This window comes from Lemur catta, chromosome 1 (assembly GCF_020740605.2).
Source record: "Lemur catta isolate mLemCat1 chromosome 1, mLemCat1.pri, whole genome shotgun sequence".
Classification (NCBI taxonomy): domain Eukaryota; kingdom Metazoa; phylum Chordata; class Mammalia; order Primates; family Lemuridae; genus Lemur; species Lemur catta.
The window spans coordinates 41093834-41115902 of record NC_059128.1 but is presented as its reverse complement, the minus strand read 5'-3'; the positions used below and the strand labels follow the sequence as shown (position 1 = coordinate 41115902).

The following is a 22069-nucleotide window of genomic DNA, read 5'->3' as shown; positions in this document are numbered from 1 at the left end:
CTACCTTAGATGAACTAAGGTATCTAAGAATGGGCTTATTATTATTATTCTAATAAGTCTATTGATCTGGTCTTCCCTGTTGCCAGCATCTCACCTTCTACAAAGTGGGTTGTCTTTTTCTTCATTCCACCCCATGGAGATGATAACTTGAAGGGCCAGGGAAGTTATTTGCTTCTTTCAAGCGTTTTCCAACAGTACAGATCTCATGAATCAGATCCTCCATGCGGATGATGCCATATTTACCAAGAGATCCAGCAATCAAAGCGTTATCTGTCAACGCAATTCACTTATTGATTTTGCCACAACCATGCTTGTAGATTAGTTCATTTACTGACTTCAGGTTTGGGTACCCCCATGCACTATATGGTTCCACAGTCCTCAGCATGTTAATTGAAGCCTTGTTGGGCTTAACAAAGGTTCCAATTGAAGATCTGGGGAAAGCAAAGAAGTCATAACACCTTTTGGACCTTTGGGCTCACACCACTGATACCTCTGATCCTGATGACAAACGCCAGTTTGGGTTCTGCAGGTCCATAGAAGCTTCCAGCTTTCCTTGCCATCCTGGCCGTTCAAACCTCATTCTGTACGTCTGCCTGTATTCCTTGTGATAATGCTTAGCTTCTTCATCAATAAGCTTCCTTCTTGCGTTTTGAAGCATCTTTTGGGTAAAACTTTTCTCAGGCGTTTGATCGTCAGCTCTGAGAAATTCCTTCACTTTTTCTTGGCATGGCAGGAACCTTCTTTCTCTTCTCTTCCATACCCTTCATGGTTCCAGCCAGAAAAGAGGAAAGCCTTTTCTTAGGAAAGCCTATTTCTTAAAATTGGCTGCACGTTGGAATCACTCAGGAAGCCCGGCTCCCACCTGGCGAGATCTGATTTCATTGGTTTGGGGTGTGGCCTGGGCATTAGAGTGGTTCTCATGGGCAAGGCTGAGGACCACTGGCTTAAACAATGCAGACACTTACTGTTTCACTGCACCACAAGTCTGGAGGTGGCGTTGCAGGCATGACTTGGGCACTCAGTAAAGTCATCAAGGACTTAAGTTCTTAACAACTTTCTCCTTAGCTATTCTCAGCCTGTTGTCAATGTCTCCACGCTGACACAGATGACGGCTATAGCTCTGAGCATAAAGGGTTCAAATACAAAAGGGAAAGGGAGCACTTCCTCCTAGTAGTGTCTTTCTAGGTCAGCAAGGAAACCCCCAGGAGGTTTCTTTTTATCTCATTGTCTAGAATGTGGCCACACATAGACCCATTGCTGGAAAAGACAATGGGATTGCCACAATTGACTCATGTCAACTACCTTGTTGCTGTTACAAAACAAAATGAGGGTTCTATTAAACTAAGTAAGAAGAGGGGAATGGCAACCAACATTGTCTGTCTCTGTAACCTTGTTATCCAAAAAATAAAATGAGCAAAAACTCATTAACCATCAGCCTCCATTGAAATAGATTTTAGGTTTTCGGGGCTGTATTTTTGAGATAGGGTCGCCCAGGCTGGAGTATAGTGGCCCCATCATAGCTCACTATAAACTTTAATATCTGAGCTCAAGAGATCCTCCTGCCTTGGCCTCCTAAGTAGCTGACTACAGGTGCATGCCACCACTCCTGGCTAATTTTTTTACTTTTTGTAGAGACAGGGTCTCAATATGTTGCCCAGGCTGGTATCAAACTCCTGACCTCAAGTGATACTCCCACTTTGGCCTGGGATTACAGGTGTGAGCCACCATGCCTGGCTGATTTTAGTTTTTTATTGTCTTTTTAGAGCATTTCTATTTGTAAAGAGTAGCACCTTATGAGTTTAATTCATTCTTAGAGTTCTTCCAAAGAACAAAGAGAAATTTACTTCAAAAAATAGAACAAAATTCATTCTATTTTGCAATTACCTTATGGGTCCATTGATGCTTTTATAAATCTAACATACAGTATGAGATCTTACTGATCTTATTTTTCCTAGTTCACATTTTGCTATTTCATGATTTAAGTAATTCTTTTATCATATTCTTCAGTTTTTCCCAGCTATATTTTTAACACGATTGAACTATAAGAAAATTTGGTTTTCTTGTTGCATTGCCCAAAGTATTACATCATTTTCCAGGAAAGTATAAAAGACGACTGGAGAAACCATCTTTATATTTTGCTTTAAGATTTCATGGAACAAGTTGAGAATTCAGAATTTTTCATTTTCTATCCATGGTGGCAAGGAGAAGAGAATTGACAGAGGTACACATTTCAAAATTATTAGATGAATCAGAATATGAATCTTTATTTGTAAAGAGACAACAGCACTCCTGAATCAATGATGATGGTAGAATTGATCATATAAGTGAAATCTTAGATTATAAATTTTCAGATGATGATATCCTAGATGAATTTTCTCAAACTCAAGAATAAATAAGAGACCTTTGTATTTCTAAGGACAAAAGGAAATGTAGTATTTTCACCCAGTTAGTCATTTAATGGGAAAGACTCTATCATACAATATTTTGAGACAAAATCCTGAATCATTTTGTTTTTCTAAAAGAATATATCATAGCATCCTTTAATCTTTTTTTAATGTTTGTGCACCAATATTTACTTGAAACGGAGGTGTGCTCCAACACCTGTGAAAAGAAGGAAAAGAAACCAAAAAGAGGTGTACTACATTTAAATTCTTGCTAACATTTCTAATAGTTCTTTTCTTACTATCCCTTTATCCTTCTGAAAATTAAACTTAAAAGGACTGTAAAATGGTGATGACTATTTTTCTCAGTATAATGACAAAGATCACTCAGATTACCCAGTTGTGGACTCAGAATCTTCCATCAGTGTCAATAAGAGAAATACATTGATTACCTTGTTTAGGATAGGCACTGTGCCAGGCTCTGAAGATACAAAAAACCACATCTGTTCCTGAAGAGCTTATAACCGTGCTAAGGGAGTCAGGAACATAAATTCTCTCCCATTAGCTACAAATGCCACATTAGGGTTTTTCATTGCCAGGTGTAGGATATCCCCAGCAACTATTTCACCCCCAGCCTGTTGCAATATTACTATCTTCTACAACTATAGTATGATATCAAAACAAAGAAATTGACATTGGTACAATCCATAGAACTTAATCCCATTTTACCAGTACAGACCCGTGTGTGTGTGTGTGTGTGTGTGTGTGTAGCTCTATGCAATTTTATCACATGTATAGCCTTGTGAAACCACCACCACAACCAAGACACTCAACTGCACCATCATCACAAGACTCCCTCTTGCCACCCTTTATAGCCACATCCCTCCTCCCCTCACCTTTAACTTTGGTAACCACTAATTTGTTCCCCATCTCTATGATTATGTTACTTCATGAATGGTACATGAATGGAATGGTATAGTTTATATCCTTTTGAGATTGGCTTTTTTTTCATTCAGAATAATTTCCTTGAGGTCAGTCTAATGTGTTGAGTGTATCAGAAGTTTATTCCTTGTTGTTGCTCAGTAGTGTACCACGGTATGGATGTACCATGGTTTAACCATTAACCCCTTGAGGGACATTTGGGTAGTTTCTAGTTTTGGACTATTGTGGATAAAGCTGCTAGGAACAGTCATGTACATGTTCCTGTGTGAAAAACAAGTTTTCCTTTCTCTGGGATAAATGCCTGAGGGCAACTGCTGGGTCATATGGTAAGTTCATTCTAGTTTTGAAAGAAACTGTCAAACTATTTCCTAGAGTGGCTATACAATTTTACATTCCTACCAGCAATATGTGTGATTATAGTTTCTGTGCATTTGGTGCTATCACTATTTTTCATTTTGGCTATTCTGCTAGGCATGTAGTCACATCTCATTGTGGTTTTAATTTGCATCTCCATAATGGCTAATGATATCGAACATCTTTTCATGTGTTTATTTGCCATGTGTATATCCTCTTACTGAATGTCTGTGTCTTTATCATTTTCTAATTGGATTATGTTTTTGCTTTTTTTATGTTGGCTTTGAGAGTTCCTTAGGTATTCTAGATATACCCAGCTACTATGTTTAATCAGCTGCTATAACATTTAATTCGAAGGGGAAATGATGTCATGAAGAGTTTCTATCTCGCTGAACCACATTAATACTCCTCCCTCCTTGGGAGGAGCATTACCATCAATATCAACTCCAATCCAGCTGTCCTCAGAGAGGAACACACTTGGTGGGGGGCTAGTTGCAATCTTGGGCAAAACATTTAATTTGCCATTATCTCCTCCACACTATTCTTCAAGAATTAGAATGTCAGCTCTCCATCCTTCTTTCTCTAAGTTTTTTGTTATCAGAGTCACAAAAGCAGCTGTGATCATATTGATGTGACAGTTTTTCTGTTTGTTTTAATTTTTTTCCTACTTTCACTAGATTGATTTTCTCTGCTTCCTGGCTTTAGCTTTCCCCCGCTGTGGTGGTGACATCGCCTCTACATGACCATGCCGTTTAGTTCTTCAGATTAACTGATTTGGCTCCTGTGTCCAAATTCCGAATCTCTGGAAGACATATTGGACCTCCCCCAATATTGGGGTTAACCATACACTTCTAGCAGAGCCGGGGCCAAGGCAAGTGATACGTGGGCTATCCTTCTGGGGATGTGGACTATGCAGGTTGTCTGAGCAGGAAAGCAATCACTGTCATCTTTATTACAAGGATCAGAAGGAACGGAAAGGCAGAGAGGTTAAGTGGTCCAGCAGAGTCACACAGCCTCAGCGGTAGACTTGACTATAAACCCTGAGCCTGTCAAGCTCCAGCGTTTTTACTGTATCGACTATGCCAGTCACCCCACCAGCATGGTTCCTGCTCTCAAAAACCTGGGTCTTCTGGTGAGATAAACAAGGATCCATAATTGGAAAAGAGACACATAAATTCTGACAGAAATATGCAAGGAGAAAAGAGAAGATAGAGGGCTATTAAACACAATTTACAAATAAAGGAACAATAGCATTATTCCCTTTTTAACAAGTTTTGCAGAAGTTTAAATTTATGCTTATATTATTAACCTCCTCACAAAACTACTTTAGTGTGATTATGAGTCTTTGGGTGACACGGTCCAGTGACATACAATGTTAATTCCACAAAGTGATAGAAAAAAACGCAGGGTGGCACATATCCCTCTGAACAAGATACAGGCTTCTACGCCAGAACACTTTAATTTTGTGCTTTAATCAGCATTAACTGACTTTCTAATGTTAAACCAACCTGTGTTCTTAGGATTAAGCCAATGGGGTAGCTAAATTGTATTGTTGGATCTAGCCTACTGAATTTTTACTTAAGATTTTTCATCTATGTTCATCAATGGGATTGGTTTATAATTTTCCTTTCTTGAACTGTTTTTTTTTTTTGTTTTGAGGCAAGGTCTCACTCTGTGTCCAGGCTGGAGTGCAGTGGCCTCATCATAGCTCATTGTAACCTTGAACACCTGGGCTCAAGCGATCCTCCTACCTCAGCCTCCTGGGTAGCTGAGACTACAGGCATGAGCCACCACACCCAGCCAATTTTTCTGGTTTTTTGTAGAGACAGGGTCTTGCTCTTGCTCAGGCTGGTCTCAAACTCCTGGCCTCAAGCAATCCTCCCACCTCAGCCTCCCAAAGTACTAGGATTACAGGTATGAGCCACGGCACCTGGCCCCCTGTCAGGTTTTGATATCAAGATTATGGCAGCCAGCATACTCAATACTTACATTAGACTGTTATTTTTACTTGACTGTTTGATAGAACTTGACCCTAAATTAATCTATCCTGGTATTTTCTTTTTGAGGATTCTAAATATAGACTAATTTTTAAAATTGATCATAGACTATTCAGATTTTCTATTTCTTCTTGAGTCAGTTTTTTTGAACAACTTTACTGAGACATAATTCACATGCCATACCTTCACCCATTAAAGTGTACAATTCATTTTTAGTTAGTTCACAGAATTGTGCAACCACCACCACTATCTAAAAACAGATTCCAGAAAATTTTCATCACTCCACAAGAAACTCTGTAGCCAGTATCTATCGATCACTCCCTCTTTCCCGTTAACCCCCAGCCCTAGGCAACCAACCACCAATCTACCTTCTGTCTCTATAGATTTGCCTATTCTGGACATTTCATATAGTGAAATATAATATATGTAGTCCTTTGTGACTGGCTTCTTTTACTTACAAAATGTTTTCATGGTTCTTCCATGCTGTAGCATGTATCAGTACTTTCTTTCTTTTTATTGTTAAATAGCATTCCATTGTATGGATATATCACCTTTTATTTATGCATTCATCAGTTGATGGACATTTGGGTTATTTCTACTTTTTGGCTATTAGGAAAAATAGTGCTATGAATATTCATGTACAATTTTTTGTGTGGACATGTTTTCATTGATCCTGGGTTTACACCTAGCTATGGGATTGCTGGTTAACTCTGTTTAACCTTTAAAAAATTGGCAAATGGCACCACTTTACATTCCTACCAGCAATATATGAGGGTTCCTATTTCTCCACATCCTCACTGACACTTGTTATTGTCCATCTTTTTGATTATAGCCATCCTAGTGGGTGTGAAGTGTTATCTCTGTGTTTTTGTTTGTTTTTTTCAGAGACAGAATCTTGCTATGTTACCCAGGCTAGAGTGCAGTGGCTATTCATAGGTGCAATTATAGTGCACTGTGGCCTCAAATTCCTGGCCTCACGTGCTCCTCCTGCCTCAGCCTCCTGAGTAGCTGAGACTATAGGCCTGGGCCTGTGGCTTTAACTTGCATTTTCCTGATAACTAAACATATTGAGCATCTTTTCCTGTGCTTATTGGCCACTTGTACCCTCCTTGGAGAAATGTCTATTCAAGTCCCTTTTTAAAATTGGGTTATTTAAAATCGCCCATTTTAAAATTGGCTTATTTGTTCTTTATGTATTCTAGATACAAGTTCCTTATCAGATACATGATTTACAAAATTTTTTTCCCTTTCTGTGGGTCCCTCCCCCGCCCCCACTTTCTTAATGGTGTTCTTTGGAGCACAAAAGTTTCTAATTATGGTGATGTCTACTTCATCTATTTTTTTCTTTTGTACTATTGGCGTCATAAGAAACTGTTGCTTAATCCAACGTCAAAGATTTACACCTGTGTTTTCTTCTAAGACTCATAGTTTTAGCTCTTACATTTAAGTCTTGATCCATTTGGGATTTATTTTGTATACAGTGTGAGATAAGGATGCAACTTCATTCTTTTGAATGTACCTAGTTGTCCCAGCACCATTTGTGGGAAAGACTATCTTTTCTCCATTAAATTATTCTGGCAAACTTCTCAAAAGTCAATTAACTGTAAATGTGAGGGTTTATTTCTGAACTCTCAATTCTATTCCATTCATCTGTATTTCTATCCTCACTGGTACTAGATTGGGGGTTGGGAGAGATGGCTAAAGGGTACTTTGAAGTAAATTTTATAATAAAACACAGGTTAGGTAATAATATTGTATCTATTTAATTTCTTTGGTTTAATTATGGAATTGTGATTATGTAGAATGTCTTTGTTCTCAGGGGTACATGCTGAGGTATTAAGGGATGAAGTATTGATGCATATTTTAAATGGTTTAGGAAAAACCCTGTCTACAAAGCATATATGGTAAACATCAACAATAAATTAACCTAGATTGAGGGTATATGGGTATTTACTGTACAATTTCAAATTTCCTATAGGTTTGAAAAATTTAAAAATAAAAACCTGGGGGAAAATTATATACTCCTATAATAAAACAGTTGGGAAACAAAAAAAGGCAGCTTTTAAGATAGTCACAGATTAAGATGCTTTTTACATGGATGGGTCTCATCCTTCTGCCCAAAGGGAAGACCTGACATCTGTTCCACGTTAGTGACGGTGACTCACCACAGGCTGCTGCACAGGTATGAGAGGCTACAGATCACCAGAGTCCCCAGAGTTGCTGGGCATAATCCCAGCACTCATTCACTTGCTCCCTGAAATAATTAGATGATCCCTTTCTAATGAGTTTAACAAGCTGCAAAAATAACCTCCTTTGAGAAGTTTTTACTTTTGGAGAATAAAATTAAGTACATGTCAACTTTCTACAGCATACAATAAACTCAAATAGGCCATATTATTGAAATGATGGTGATTAATATATTATTTCCATTTCCATTTTCCTACTAAGTCTCAATTCTCTGGGAAAAAAACACTGAAAACAAAAGAGGTTTACTCTTATATAGCAAATAAATGAGGATAATATTTCTTAGTTTCAAGGCTGGGCGCAGTGGCTCACGCTTGTAATCCTAGCACTCCGGGAGGCCGAGACAGGTGGATTGTTTGAGCTCAGGAGTTCGAGACCAGCCTGAGCAAGAGTGAGACCCGGTTTCTACTTAAAAAAAATAGAAAGAAATTAGCTGGAAAACTAAAAATATATCGAAAAAATTAGCTAGGCATGGTGGCACATGCCTGTAGTCCCAGCTACTGGGGAGGCTGAGGCAGAAGGATTGCTTGAGCCCAAGAGTTTGAGGTTGCTGTGAGCTAGGCTGATGCCACGGCACTCTAGCCCGGGCAACAGAGTGAGACTCTGTCTCAAAAAAAAAAAAAAAAAAAAAATTCATGGTTTCAAAGTTCCAATTTGTAACTTAAACCGAGTCAATATAAAAACCTTCCTTCAACCAATAAAAGTACAGGATTAAAAGAATCCTTTTGTAAATCCTTGATATTATCAGGTTCCTATGAACCTGAAACACAATACTCAAGGATTATATACACCATGTATAATAAGGACGCCAAGGAACTAAAAACAAAATACATGCCTACAAACATGTTTTCCAACATATTATAAATAAATCTTTCCTTCAGGATCTTGAAATTAAAATTAGTTCGTACAGTATGCAGAACCAAACCTTACAAAGTAAGATGAAATAACCAACAGCATAATAATAATAGCTAACATTTATATAAACTACCATGTATCAGGAACCAAGTGCTTTTACCTCATTTAATTCTCACAACACCTAGCACTCTGGGAGGCCAAGGCAGGAGGATCGCTTGAGCACAGGAGTTTGAGACCAGCCTGAGCAAGAGCAAGACCCTGTCTCTACTAAAAATAGAAAAATTAGCTGGGCGCTGTGGCATGCGCCTATAATCCCAGCTACTCAGGAGGCTGAGGCAGGACAATTGTTTGAGCCCAGGAGTTTGAAGCTGCTGTGAGCTAGGCTGACACCACAGCACTCTAGCCCAGGTGACAGAGCGAGATTCCGTCTCAAAACGAAAAAAAAAAAAAAATTCTCAGAACCTTATGAAGTAGGTGCTATTATTATACCCATTTTACAAATGAGTAGGTGAAAGCTAGAATTTGCCCAAGGTGACCCAGCTGGTAGGTAAAGTGAGTCTTTAGACCCAGGCAGTCTGGCTTTGGAATCATGCTCCCAAACACTGTGCTATAATGTCTCTCAATACTAGCTACTAATTAAAAAAATCAGAAATATCTTCCTTACTAAACTTCATCAGTATGGGATAAAGAATATCCTTTGGCTCCTTTACATCTAAATTTTCAACATATTTTGTTTCTTTCAATCTATCAACTAGCCTCAATTTTGAGCCACTTGATTTTACTATTTCTTTCCTCCCCCACTTTTGTCCTTATGTGACTGCATTTGTGTCTGTTTAGAATAACCATAAATGTGTAAAATAATTAAACCTTACTTGTTCAAAATAAAAGAGGAGTTTAACTATTTCCCTAATTCTAACTACTCTCTTATCAAGCCTTCAAAGACTTGCTCAGAAAAGTACTGTTGATGCTGATAACCAGAGAGTCCTACGAGGAGTACATGAAGCCCTGGGCTGCAATACCACCAAAGCAGTGTCTTCAGTTCTTCTCTATTGTGTGTATAATGCGGAGCAAGATGGGTGTGGTGGTAGAAATTACGGTAGTAAATATAAAATATGTTTTCTGAAAACATTTCCATTTCATGGAAATGCAAAAGGTTAAGACTATATCAAGCCAAATACAGAAAGGAGAATGTTTTATTTATCTAAAACAATTAAGGCTATATAAACAGACAATTGAAAGCCACATAGGAAGAAATTTCCAAAACACACAAAAGAAAACATCTCATCTACAAGATTATTTACATGTTTAGGGCTTATGTTAAAAAACATGGTCCCCGAGGTTTAGTATAGACATAGAAAGCAGTCCATGGAACACACTTGGGAAGAGGACTATTGTACTTTCTGGAACATGACAAAAACCAAATGAGGAACCCCCAAGAAGGTAGCAAAATGCAGACGTTTTAAGACCTTGGCTTTGATGATTTTTGAAGGTTAGAAAGAAAATCCAAATGGCTTCCACTGGAAATGGTGGTGACCTCAAGGCAATAATCACAACCACAGTGCTTCTGAATGGCCCTCCATTTGGGGGCAGAGTAATTTGCAAAGACAATAGTTTTTACACATGCTCTGTTACCTACACTAATATAATTACTACATTATCTTATAAAGACAAACAGTTGTCATTAAACTCTTTAAAAATATATACTGAGTTTCCTAAAAGTAAAAAATCCATTACTTTCCTAGGGTCACTTTCTTCCTTTACTCCTGCTTAAATGCAAAAGCTGATAGTTTCTGATTTGTAGAGAGATCTAAAGGTTTTTGCTTTTTAGGCAAATTCAGATTCTCCTTTGCTTTTTCCTTTTGGTTTTTTGTTTCATCACTTTCATCAACCACACGTTTTCGCTTCTTTGCTTCAGCTCCATCACCTGCAGCTATTCCTTTGGCCTTGTTAGTCCATGCCTTTGTAAAATATTGGGTGAAGAGAAAAGATTTTTAGGCAGTAACAAACAGGAAAATGATTTCTTTTTAATTTTTATTAAAAATTTTTAATCTCTTCATCAAGAAGCAAAGAAAATGATTTTTTTTTTTTTTTTTTTTGAGACAGAGTCTCACTCTGTTGCCCAGGCTACAGTACAATGGCATTGTCCTGGCTCACTGCAGTCTTCCAACTCCTGGGCTCAAGTGATCCTCCTGTCTCAGCCTCCTGAGTAACTGGGACTACAAGTCTATGCTACCATGCCAGGTTAATTTTTAAAAAAAAATTTTTTGGGCCAGGAACAGTAGCTCATGCCTGTAATCCTAGCACTCTGGGAGGCTGAGGTGCAAGGATGGCTTGAGGTCAGGAGTTCAAGACCAGCCTGAGCAAGAGTGAGACCCCATCTCTACTAAAAACAGAAAAAATTAGCCAGGTGCAGTGGTGAGCGCCTATAGTCCCAGCTACTCGGGAGGCTGAGGCAGGAGGATTGCTTGAGCCCAGGAGTTTGAGGTTGCTAGGTTGATGCCAGAGCACTCTAGCCCAGGCAACAGAGTAAGACTCTGTCTCAAATAATTAATTAAATAAATAAATAAATATATTTTTTTTTTTTGTAGAGGCAGGGTCTTGCTATTGCCCAGGTTGTTAAAACTCTTTTAATCTATAATAGTTCCTCTCCTCCTACTTTATTTCCTTGGCCATTTATTTATTAAAGAAAAGGGGCCCTTCAAGCTGTAGAATTTCCCACATTAACAGACTGGATTTAAGTAAATGTTTAGGGTTTTCCTTAAAAACATTGATTCCGTTTTTAATCATTCGAAAATATAATCACAACTTTTGCTAAGTCTCTTCCTCTTTTGCAGTGTAAGGTCTTATTCATTCAGATGACATTTTATCTAATTCTTTATAATTTTTATCCTTTTATAAATGCTTACAAAGAAATGAGAAATACAAAATTGCTAATGAGGTTCTAAATAAGGCTAGAGGTGGTCAGATCAATTTCTAGCTTCCTCATTTATCCATAAGGCCCAATTTATCAAAGCAAGTATCTATGTTACTAGGTGCTGTTCTATACACTGCCATCCCCGGGGAAGTGAAGTTGGAGGATTTAATTGGTCCACCACACACATTCCTTCTGCTTATAACACAAAGGTCGCTCCTTCCTTCCTTCATGTGGCAGAAACTCCCAGGGAGCAAGCCACCTGTCCTAATTTCCATGTGAAAGAACATCAGCCTTTTTTCCCCCAAAAGGAGTATTCTCATTTAGTATTCAATGTGTAAGTGGATAGCATTTTTAAAAATTCTACTTGCAAGAAACCTAAAATAGTAGTCCAAAAAATATGAATTAACTTCATTTTCACTTATTAATCTTTTTTGCTTTTGATTTTTAACTAATGCATCTTTTCTTGGGGTATTCGCCTAACTTAAGACATACAGAAACTTATACAAATCTAAACAGAAAACTGCCAAAAACTTAACCATCAACATTAAATAATAATTACTACATACCCATATGCTCAAAGCTGACATATCACATTTATTTAACTTCCTCTCCACATAATAGTTTAGGGAATGTATTCAATTTCCAAAAACAGAAAAAAGCATTTTTATAAAAATTTTTAAAATCTGGAACTCACTAAGATTTCAATCTCAGCACAATTATCCTTACCTTCCTTTCTTCAGTTGACAATACTCTAAATCGAATCATTCCTTCTTTTATTATGTCTGCTTCATCTGAAAAGTCAGGATTGTCAGACAAAATATTACTTCTATTTTCTTCTAGCCACATCTGAAATCCAGTCTTTGGCCTGAAATAGCAATTATGTGAAAAAACTTTATACTTAAGATGCAGTTTAAAGTGCTATATGATTTTTCAAGTTAGTAATTACACATTAGTCTTTGCATACCTGTATAAAGTACGGAAGTCACGATTATACTTGTTAAATTCATATTACCCTAAACTGCCTGGAGACTGTAGGGTTAATCAACCAGAAAATCCTTTTAAGGTCAATTTAAAAGGATTTCTCATATTTGTATTTTCCAAGTGCAGCAACCGTGAACTCTGCACTTTCAACTATTATGAATGTTGACAGGCTCAAGGTCTCCAATTTCACTTAGCCGCCTGGCCTAGTAAAATTCTTCCATGTGGCCTTGGTAGGCGCTTTCTCTTTTTTCCAAACCAGCTATTTGAAATCTTTTTGAATTCTCTCAAGCCCCTTTCCATCACTTCACCCTCGCTCTCACAGATGACCTGGGTCCTTGACATATTATCATTATGTAAAACATGGATACTGCACGCTTGTAAATTTTATTCCATTCCACTCATGACACAAATGTCTTTAGGTTACAAGTGAAGGTTTAATGCAAATATTTAATATTTACTGAGCATTTATTATCTGCCAGGCACTGTTCTAAATGCTTTTGTGTATTACCTCATTTAAATGGCAATAACTTCATGAGGTAGGTACAGTTAGTATCTCCATTCCATAGATGAGGAAATTGAGGCTCACAGAGGTGAAATAACTTAGCCTAGGTTACACAGAGAGTAAGAGTCAGACCTGGGATTCAACAGCCAGGCGGTTTGACTCCAGAGTCCCCACATTTAACCCAACAGTTATACTGCCTCTCACTACTCTGAGGCTGAATGGATCCTAAATAACAAGTTTAAATACACTGTGAAAATTCCAGGGGAAAATGTTTATGATAAAATTTTCAACAGAGATAAAAACATAGGATATAAAATTACATCTCCAATATAAACTCCATTAAGTATAAAAGCTTAAATTCACTAAAAAGGATTAGAAGAAAATAAGTATCTCCATAAAGGAGTAATTGAATGATTTTTGTTTGTCAAAACTTTTGAATATTTACGAAAAACAAATTATTAAAAAATTATTAATAGTATGACTATAACCACTTGTCCAATTTCTGAAAATACACAAATTTCAAGTAATCTTCTTAATGTGATCCTACTTCCAGGAAAAAACAAAGAACCAAAATAAACAAAAACCAAAGATAAACAAAGGTTCTTGAATTTTCAAACTTAATAAAGACTCATTTTAATTAAACTTGGGGCAATGTCATAAGTCTAGCTAATAGCATGTAATACTCTTTCTCTAAACAGCAAATTTTATTATTTATTATTTTGTTTTATTTTGAGACAGGGTCTTGCTCTGTCACCTGGTCTAGAGTGTAGTGGCATCATCATACCTCACTGTAACCTTAAACTCCTGGGCTCGAGCAATCCTCCTGCCTCAGCATCCCAAGTAGCTTGTACTAGAGGTGCCTGCTACCACGCCCAGCTAATTTTTCTATTTTTTTTTTGTAGAGATGGAGTCTTGTTTGTTCAGCCTATAAACAGCTATCTTTAAAAAGAAAAACAAAATTGAACATTTCTTTCCTGATTTTGTATATCAACATCTGTGACAAAATATTTTGTTAAATATGGTAATTCCTTAACAATATTTCAAAAACCCAGTTGATACTGTAAAAAGTTGAGGCCAAGCACGGTGGCTCATGCCTACAATCCTAGCACTTTGGGAGGCTGAGGCGTGAGCATCGCTTGAGGTCAGGAGTTAGAAACCAGCCTGAGCAAGAGTGAGACTCTGTTTCTGCAAAAAGCAGAAAAATTAGCCAGGCATGGTGGCTCACGCCTGTAGTCCTAGCTACTCAGGAGGGTGAGGCAGGAGGATGGCTTAAGCCCAGGTGTTTGTGGTTGCAGTGAGGTATGATGATGCCACTGCACTCTAGACCAGGTGACAGAGTGACACCCTATCAAACACACACACACACACACACACACACACACACACACACACAGATGGTAATAGAATTCAGAACAAAATAGGAAATATAAAAACCACAGCTACTCCCTCAAATTAAACTGGCCAACATAAAATTATTAGAAAAATGAGATATTCAATGCGAAAAATGAAATTGTGACCTTAAAAATATAACTGATATATTTAAAATAAATCTAACATAGAAAGATCAAGGTATTTGGTAACATATTACATTGGTGGACAAATAGGATATGAACAAATAGGAACTCTCATATTGCTGGGGGTATATAAAATGATACAACATCAACACAGAACAATTTGGCACTATATCTTGGAATTACATGTGCACATTAACTTATACCATACAGGAATCCATCTTATAGCTATATTTGCATCTGTGAGAAATGATATTCACATAAAATTATTCACTGCAGTACTAGTGAAAGACCAGCAACCGCTTTTGTCCACAAGGAGAAAACTAAATGAATTAGGACATATCTATTCAAAGAATATATTCTCTGACTTGTAGTGCTTTAAAAAAAATTCAAAAGAGATAAAAAAATTAAAGCTATTTATGTAGTAATATAAAATGGTCTGCAAAATCTATTGTTAAATGAAAAAAGCAAGGTACAGAATGATGTGTACAACTTTGTGTCAAACAAAACAAATATATGTATATGTTTGTACGTGCATAGAATAATTTTAGAAGGCTACATAAGAAATTTGTTGCAGTGATTATTTTTGGAGAGGGAAATTGGTTGGACAGGAAAGATTTACTTTTCATCATATACTTTTTTAGATCTTTTGCTGTTTTTCCCCATGTAACTATATTATTTAAAAACAAATAAAAAATTAATTATAAAATAAAATATAGTGTCCCAATAAAATATATCTACAATTTAAAACATATGTAATAAATACACTTTTAGTAAGTAATTTAAATATAGACATTAATCAATATTCGTGGCTTCCTTAAAGTCACAAGTGTTCAGAATGCCCACTACCAATACCAATGTATTATTTATAATAAGGAATATCAGAGTTGCATGATTTTGTATCACTGCTACTATATGCTTTTTACTGGGACACTGCATACTAAATTTCTCTATGTACTAACCTTTGGTTTTCAATGTTTTCAGGACTCGTAGCTGGGGTTTCAGATGATACATTTTTAGGATTTTCTTCTTTTAATTCCTCAGTCTTATCGGCTTGAGAATTTCTTTTCTGGAAATAGGATGCTGCAGATACCTGTAAAAACAAACATTACGAACACTGCAACAAAATCTAATATGATTTTCATGCATGATAAGCAAGTTCTGAAAAAATGTGAAGAAACATTTATAATTATTTAGAATTCTCATGCCTACATATGAAGTCTTGAGTTCTCAGTTGAAAATAAACATACATATACAAACAAAACCAAAAAAACCTATACTTCAAATTACATGTTTTCTAAATGAACATAATTAAAGGAAATGGAAAAGATAAACAATAGGTCTATTTTACTGATGACAAATCTGGGATGAAATGAGTATGGACAAAATCAGAATACAGAACAAGGATTAGGGCCATGTACTATACCAGCCATTATTAAACAAGAATATTCATCAGAATCATCTAGGGGATTTTAATAAAAATACAGATAGATGCCTGAGTCCCTGGAGCCTGGGTACACATATTTTAAAAAAAAAAAAAAAGTAATTCTGAAGCAAAAACAGAATAGAGCCCACTTCCCTAGTTAGACAATCAATTATTAACAACTAAAAATTCCTTATACCTGAACAGTGAATAAAAGTGAAGACAAACAGCTCATATGCTGTGTGTAGCAGATGTAGGTAGTTGAATAGTACCTGTTTAGACTTTGGCTTTGGAATCAAAGGCTTTATAACTGGAGACTTTTCATTATATGTAGCTCGATTAAGTGCAGTGGACTTCTTGGATGATTTGCTCATATTATCTAAAATATTACTTGAATGTGCTGAATTCACTGACATGACTGGCTCTTTGGAATTGGCTGATACCTAAAGAGCAAACTAGTGTTAACATTTTATATTTAAAGATGAGAAAAAAACCCAAGAGATTTATTTTTCCTTTAAATTTATGTTAAGTGTGTATTACAGTCTCATCTTTAGAACTGAATACATTTGGTACAATCCAAATTAAGATCAATGCATATATTCCCAAATATCACATCTCCAAGAAAGACATGGAGTATCTTTCGAAATCATAGGCACTTAGAAGATAAGTAGAAAATATAACTCTTAGCCCAAGTGTGAATCCGTCCTGCTTTCTTCTCTGTTTTTATAGGGCTCAGTCTCTCATGCCTTTAAGTCTTTAATGCCTCCAAGTCTGGGGAGGGTCATCTAGTCATGTGAAAATATTTCTTCGTATGGAAATATATTTAAATAATAAAAAATATCACTGGAAAGAGTTTACCTTGAAGGGGTTTGCTCGTCCTTGGCTGCTAGAGGTAATTGCACCTTTTACAAGAAAGAAACCTTGGTTAATAGTGGCAAAAAAATAGATGACTTCTGACTTCTCTAATATTAGGCACAATATTTTAATCTATATTATCTGAAAACAAATGTACACTGCAACTTTAAAACTATTAACAACTATAAATGACCTCTTTCCTGCTTCCAAGACAAAATAAAGTTATTAAATGGGAATTATCCAACTTACAACTATGAACCATATCAATATGTATAGATCTATCTTTTCCTCCTCTTGCCATGAAAGACTGGTGCATTTTAGTAAGGTTAATAATCCCTTTACTTGTGCTCTAGATCCCACCCCCTCCTGCTTTGTCAAGAAATCTGAGCTATCAATGCCCTCCTCACATCTCCGACTTTTCCCTATTTATTGCCTCAAGTCTCCCAACTTAAAAAAAACAAACCAAAACCCTCTCAACCCCACATTCCTTCCAGCCACCATTTTCTCTCACCTCCCCGTATTCAGTCAAAATTTTCAACAGCTGTTGACACTATTACCTCACTGCCCATACATTCCTCCATACAATATAATGCTTTCAGCCCTACTACCCTATAGAAGCTCCTCTTGCTATGGTTCTCAATAATCTCTATGTAGTTAAATTTGGTGGATACCTTTCAGTCATCTTATTTAACCTCTCAACAGCATCCCACATAGCTGACTGTTTCTTTCTTCTTGATACTACTTTCTCCTCCCATGACTTCTAAAATACAGCACTCTCTGACTTACCTCCTTCCTCTCTGGACCTGAGGTCACATTCTCTTTCAGTGGCTGGTTCCTCCTCTTCTACCTGATGCTTAAAGGCTGGAGATTCCCTAGGCCTACGCTCATTTTTCTTCTTGCTTCACATATTCTCCCAGTGCCTGCTCACCCACGGCCATGGTTTAAACTGCTACACTTATACTAAATGACTTTTGTTTTATATCTCCAGGTCAGAGTACCTTCCTGAACTCCAAATATCAAACTGTTGACGTGACATTTTACTTACCTCATAGCAATTCATCTTCCTATATAAATCTGCTTTTCTCTAGTGTTTCCTAACTCAGTAAATAAATGGCAACATCATTCACTCAAATACTCAAGCCAGCATTAAAAAAAATTCTACTTGGGAGGCCATTAGACTGGGTGGCCCTGGCACTTTAAATTCCCACATGGACAAACCAAAGCCCAGTGTAAACAGTAAACTGAAACTAGAAACTGTACCAATCAGAAACCATCAACTAACCTCTAATAAGTAACTTTCCACTCTAACTAATTAAAATTATTCTTGTCTTGCTTCTGAAAATGCTTTATAAATGTTTCTGCTCCCGACCTCCCAGAAGAGTGCCCCTTGTGGTCTGATGCTGTCCTGATTCATGAATCACTAAATGCTCAAATAAACTCCCTAAAATTTAAAGTTTTTCTTAAGTTTGTCTTTTATCACTAGAAACTATGTCATTCTTCACACCCTGAACTCCTAGACTCTTCACATTATCTTTAGGAACACCTCTTCAATGCTACCATTCTTTCCACCACCCCTAGCTCAAGGACTGCTTCAGTGGTCTCCTTATATCTGTTCCTCCTCCACACAGTATCCCATGCTATGCCTTTGCTTAAAACCTATAAAGCTTCTAAGGACCTTAGAATAAAGATAAAAATCCTTAATAGGCCTACGCAAATCTGTATGACTTAGCTCTTGCCACTGCTTAGACCCTTCAGCACCACTTCTCTCTGCTCTCTGTGCTCTTCTTACCACCCTTTTACAGTCTTCAAACACGCTGCTCCTTAAGTCCAAATGCTTTTCCTCTGCTCCTGCTCCCATCTGCCTTTGCCTAGCTGACTCTTACTCATCCTTCAGGTTTTTGCTTTAAACACTTGTGAGGCCTTCTTGGGGTCCCTACCCAACTTCCACCCCTGAGTAAATCATAGCCACCTGTTATATGCTCTTTTGATACTCTACACGTTTTTAAAGTTAATTTTTAAAAATCAAAGCAACATATATACACAGTTTAAAAAGCCAAATGGTACTGTAAGATTTATGTTAAAAAATCAGCAGTCCTCTACTCCAATCTTTTCTATTTCCCAATCCCACTCCCCAAAGGCAACTATTTTCCACTCCTTTTAACTGTTTCTCCAGCATTCTGCATGTTTCCTTAGTGACACCAAGATCTGTCTTCCTAGCAGGGCTGAAGGGCACTAAGGCAGGGATCAACCATGCACATCTGCTTAACTTCTGTGTCTAGTAAAATGCCTGACACACAATAGGCATTTATTAGCCATTTGTTAAATGACCACAGTTTCATAAACATCTTTGATAAAAAAAAAAAAAAATCAAAAATAGGCCCTAAGGGGTAAGGTGTATTTCAGTAGATGTATCATTTACAGACTACTTGTAAAATTTCCTTGATATTACAAATTTATAAATATCTCACCTGACTTAGCTGGAACATCAGAGGAATTTGTACTTTTGGAAAATGAGTTCTGTCCTATAGATTAATTAAGATAAAACAGTATCATGTAAATGGGGAAAATAAAGTCATCCTTGATATTCAACAATCAGACAGCAAAGTTATCTTGAGAAAGTATGAGTATTCGATTTCCCTCAGCCAAGTAAAATGGGAAAAGCCACAGCCATGAAATTTCTCAGCATTTATTGCCTTGAAAACATATCTCACCAGGCTTATGTATTTCTGGTTCTTCTTCTCCATCATCAGCTTCTTCACTGTCCTCGGCATCTTCTTCAACTTGATTTCTGAGCCTTGGCTGGCTCCACTCTGTGGAAGTATTACTGTAACTAAAAGACAATAATATTATTCGATAAAGAGCTATGCTCTATCAGGATAAACTGCTGGTTAAAAAAAAAAAAACTATGCAAAGACCAACTTAATATTCAGGATAGTGAAGGAAAAGTCAATCAACTGAAAATTTGTTACCCAGCATTCAGCTTTTCTCTGAAATCTTCTTCTTCTTCCTCCGATTCCACATGGGTTGCCGTCAATTCAGCTGCCTTCTCTACAGCCAGTTCACTAAGTCTTTGGGCCAGTATTAATTTCCGAGAGCGAGAAGCATATTTAATGGCTAAACTCAAAGCATTTTGAGTCATTAGATCAGCAAGTTCCACACAACGAAATTCTCGTTCCAGTTTACAAGAAAGCTAACCCAAAAAGGGGGAAAAAAGGAAATTAAATTACACTAAGTAAACTTTGAAAAAGTTTTTGGTTTTTTGCTGAGCTCCTTAAAGATAGAATAAGTAAAACTTTTAAAAAACACTGATACTAATGAAACTGAGAAAAAAATTTTGTAGATACTATATCTCACTGATATTGAGATGAACATTTCTATACATTTTAAAATGTCTGAAATTGGAAAGCACCTTACAATTATTGGGGGGTCAGTTTGGCAGCATTGTTTTTGTCTCTGTGGCTTCAGTGAATAAAATAATGGCACATTTTACAATTAGTAATAGTAGATTCAATGAAATATATCATTTCAAGCTATTAATTGTAAGAAAAGCAAGAAATTCATTTAAAATTCAAATGTGGTTCTTCTAAATTTGTTTTTCAGCTGTCCCTTTCCCAATAGGGCAGAAAATTCAAAGCAGAAATAAATTGTAAGCAAATCAGTTATTACTTTGCTCAGAATTGGGACACAAATGCTACTAAGGGAATTTGGGTAGGGGCAAGTAGATTTATCCCTTACTTTTTACGCATGATTGTCTATGATCTTTAGCTACCAGGAATAGTTAGTTACATGACTTCCAAATTAACAATCCTCTTTTTTATGCTCTATTTTTTATACTTACAATATAAAACAAAGGGCATTCATTTAACATCTCTTAGAAAACACTATGTTCTAAGTGTTATGAATTTTGGCAACTCAAAGTGAGGCAACTCAAGTTCCAAGTGAGGAAAACTGACATTCTGAAGACGACTAAGGGTCTCATGATTCATAGGGTATTAGGATTATTTTGTTACTTAGGCTTTCCACATCTGATCCACCAACACACAAGCTATAGATATTCACCTGGGATGTCCTTGTCAAGATTTCTGATATCATGTGTTCATGAGCAGTACTTCTTTAGCAGCGTGGTACTCTGCCTCAGGGGGCATTTAGAAATGCAAGGGATAAGTTTGGATCTCATAATGACTGTGCTGGACTAAGGGCATTTGCCAAGGGGCCAGGAATGCTGAAGAACTGACCAGGCGCTAGTAACCTACTGAGAAGCACTGCCACAAAGGAAAAGCTCCTCTCAGGCTAAATAGTAAATAAATCAGACACATTTCCTTACATGTGTTGCACGAAATAAAAAGGTTGCTAGTGTCTAGACCACAAACAACACTTTATAAAAGAAACAAAACTTACTCTATAGTAAACTGAGTTTCCTTAATACCAAACTTAAGGCAGTGTTGTATACAGACGACAGCAGCGAGCACCACCTTTTGGAGACGGTGGTTACAATTTGCTTTGTGATCTTAGATATCCCTTTTCCCTCAGAACCTTTTTTCCTCAATTTAAAGTGAAAAGTCTAAACCATTCACTCTGTCAAAATATAGAGGTCTACTGTGTATTAGCCACCATGTCTCTGCCTTCAAGGGCTTATAGTTTAGTGTAAGACTAACGTAGGGAAGAAATTCTCTACTCCTTTCTATAAACCAACCTTGAGTGGAGATACAAACCCAGGAATTTTAAGATACCCTGCTCTAAAGATAAATGTACTATTTAAATAGCAAAGCCACTGAAACCAACATGGCCAGTAGCTACAGACAAACTTCCACCACACATAGCTGCCTAACTTAAAGATGCTAAAAAGCAGGCTTATCTAAAAGCCTGATAAAAGTTCTTAAGACTGCCCAGCCCTAGAGATCTAAAAATAGCCCACATTCAAATTTTATATGGCGGCCGGGCGCAGTGGCTCACGCCTGTATTCCTAGTACTCTGGGAGGCCAAGGCGGGTGGATCGCTCGAGGTCAGGAGTTCGAGACCAGCCTGAGTAAGAGTGAGACCCCATCTCTACTAAAAATAGAAAGAAATTATCTGGCCAACTAAAAATATGTATAGAAAAAATTGGCTGGGC

At 37.0% G+C, this 22069-nt stretch overlaps 1 protein-coding gene and 1 pseudogene across 3 annotated transcripts in view; both read right to left on the bottom strand.

Annotated features, from left to right (window-relative positions):
* Window positions 1–767, bottom strand: LOC123622898 (annotated as a pseudogene).
* A 1708-nt stretch (window positions 768–2475) lies between these two features.
* The window catches only part of WDHD1 (WD repeat and HMG-box DNA binding protein 1), a 66364-nt gene continuing 46770 nt past the window's right edge, over window positions 2476–22069 (bottom strand). For 2 of the 3 annotated variants that reach the window (XM_045566812.1, XM_045566819.1), the window contains 8 exons: window positions 19929–20149; window positions 19671–19789; window positions 19428–19481; window positions 16963–17006; window positions 16377–16547; window positions 15644–15774; window positions 12414–12552; window positions 9949–10731 (listed from right to left, as the gene is read on the bottom strand). In XM_045566812.1, coding sequence (XP_045422768.1) covers window positions 10531–10731; window positions 12414–12552; window positions 15644–15774; window positions 16377–16547; window positions 16963–17006; window positions 19428–19481; window positions 19671–19789; window positions 19929–20149 — 1080 coding nt within the window. In that variant the 3' untranslated portion in view covers window positions 9949–10530. Of the gene's footprint in view, window positions 2602–9948; window positions 10732–12413; window positions 12553–15643; window positions 15775–16376; window positions 16548–16962; window positions 17007–19427; window positions 19482–19670; window positions 19790–19928; window positions 20150–22069 lie in introns of those variants that run through there. The other variant, XM_045566827.1, reaches the window with a different exon arrangement.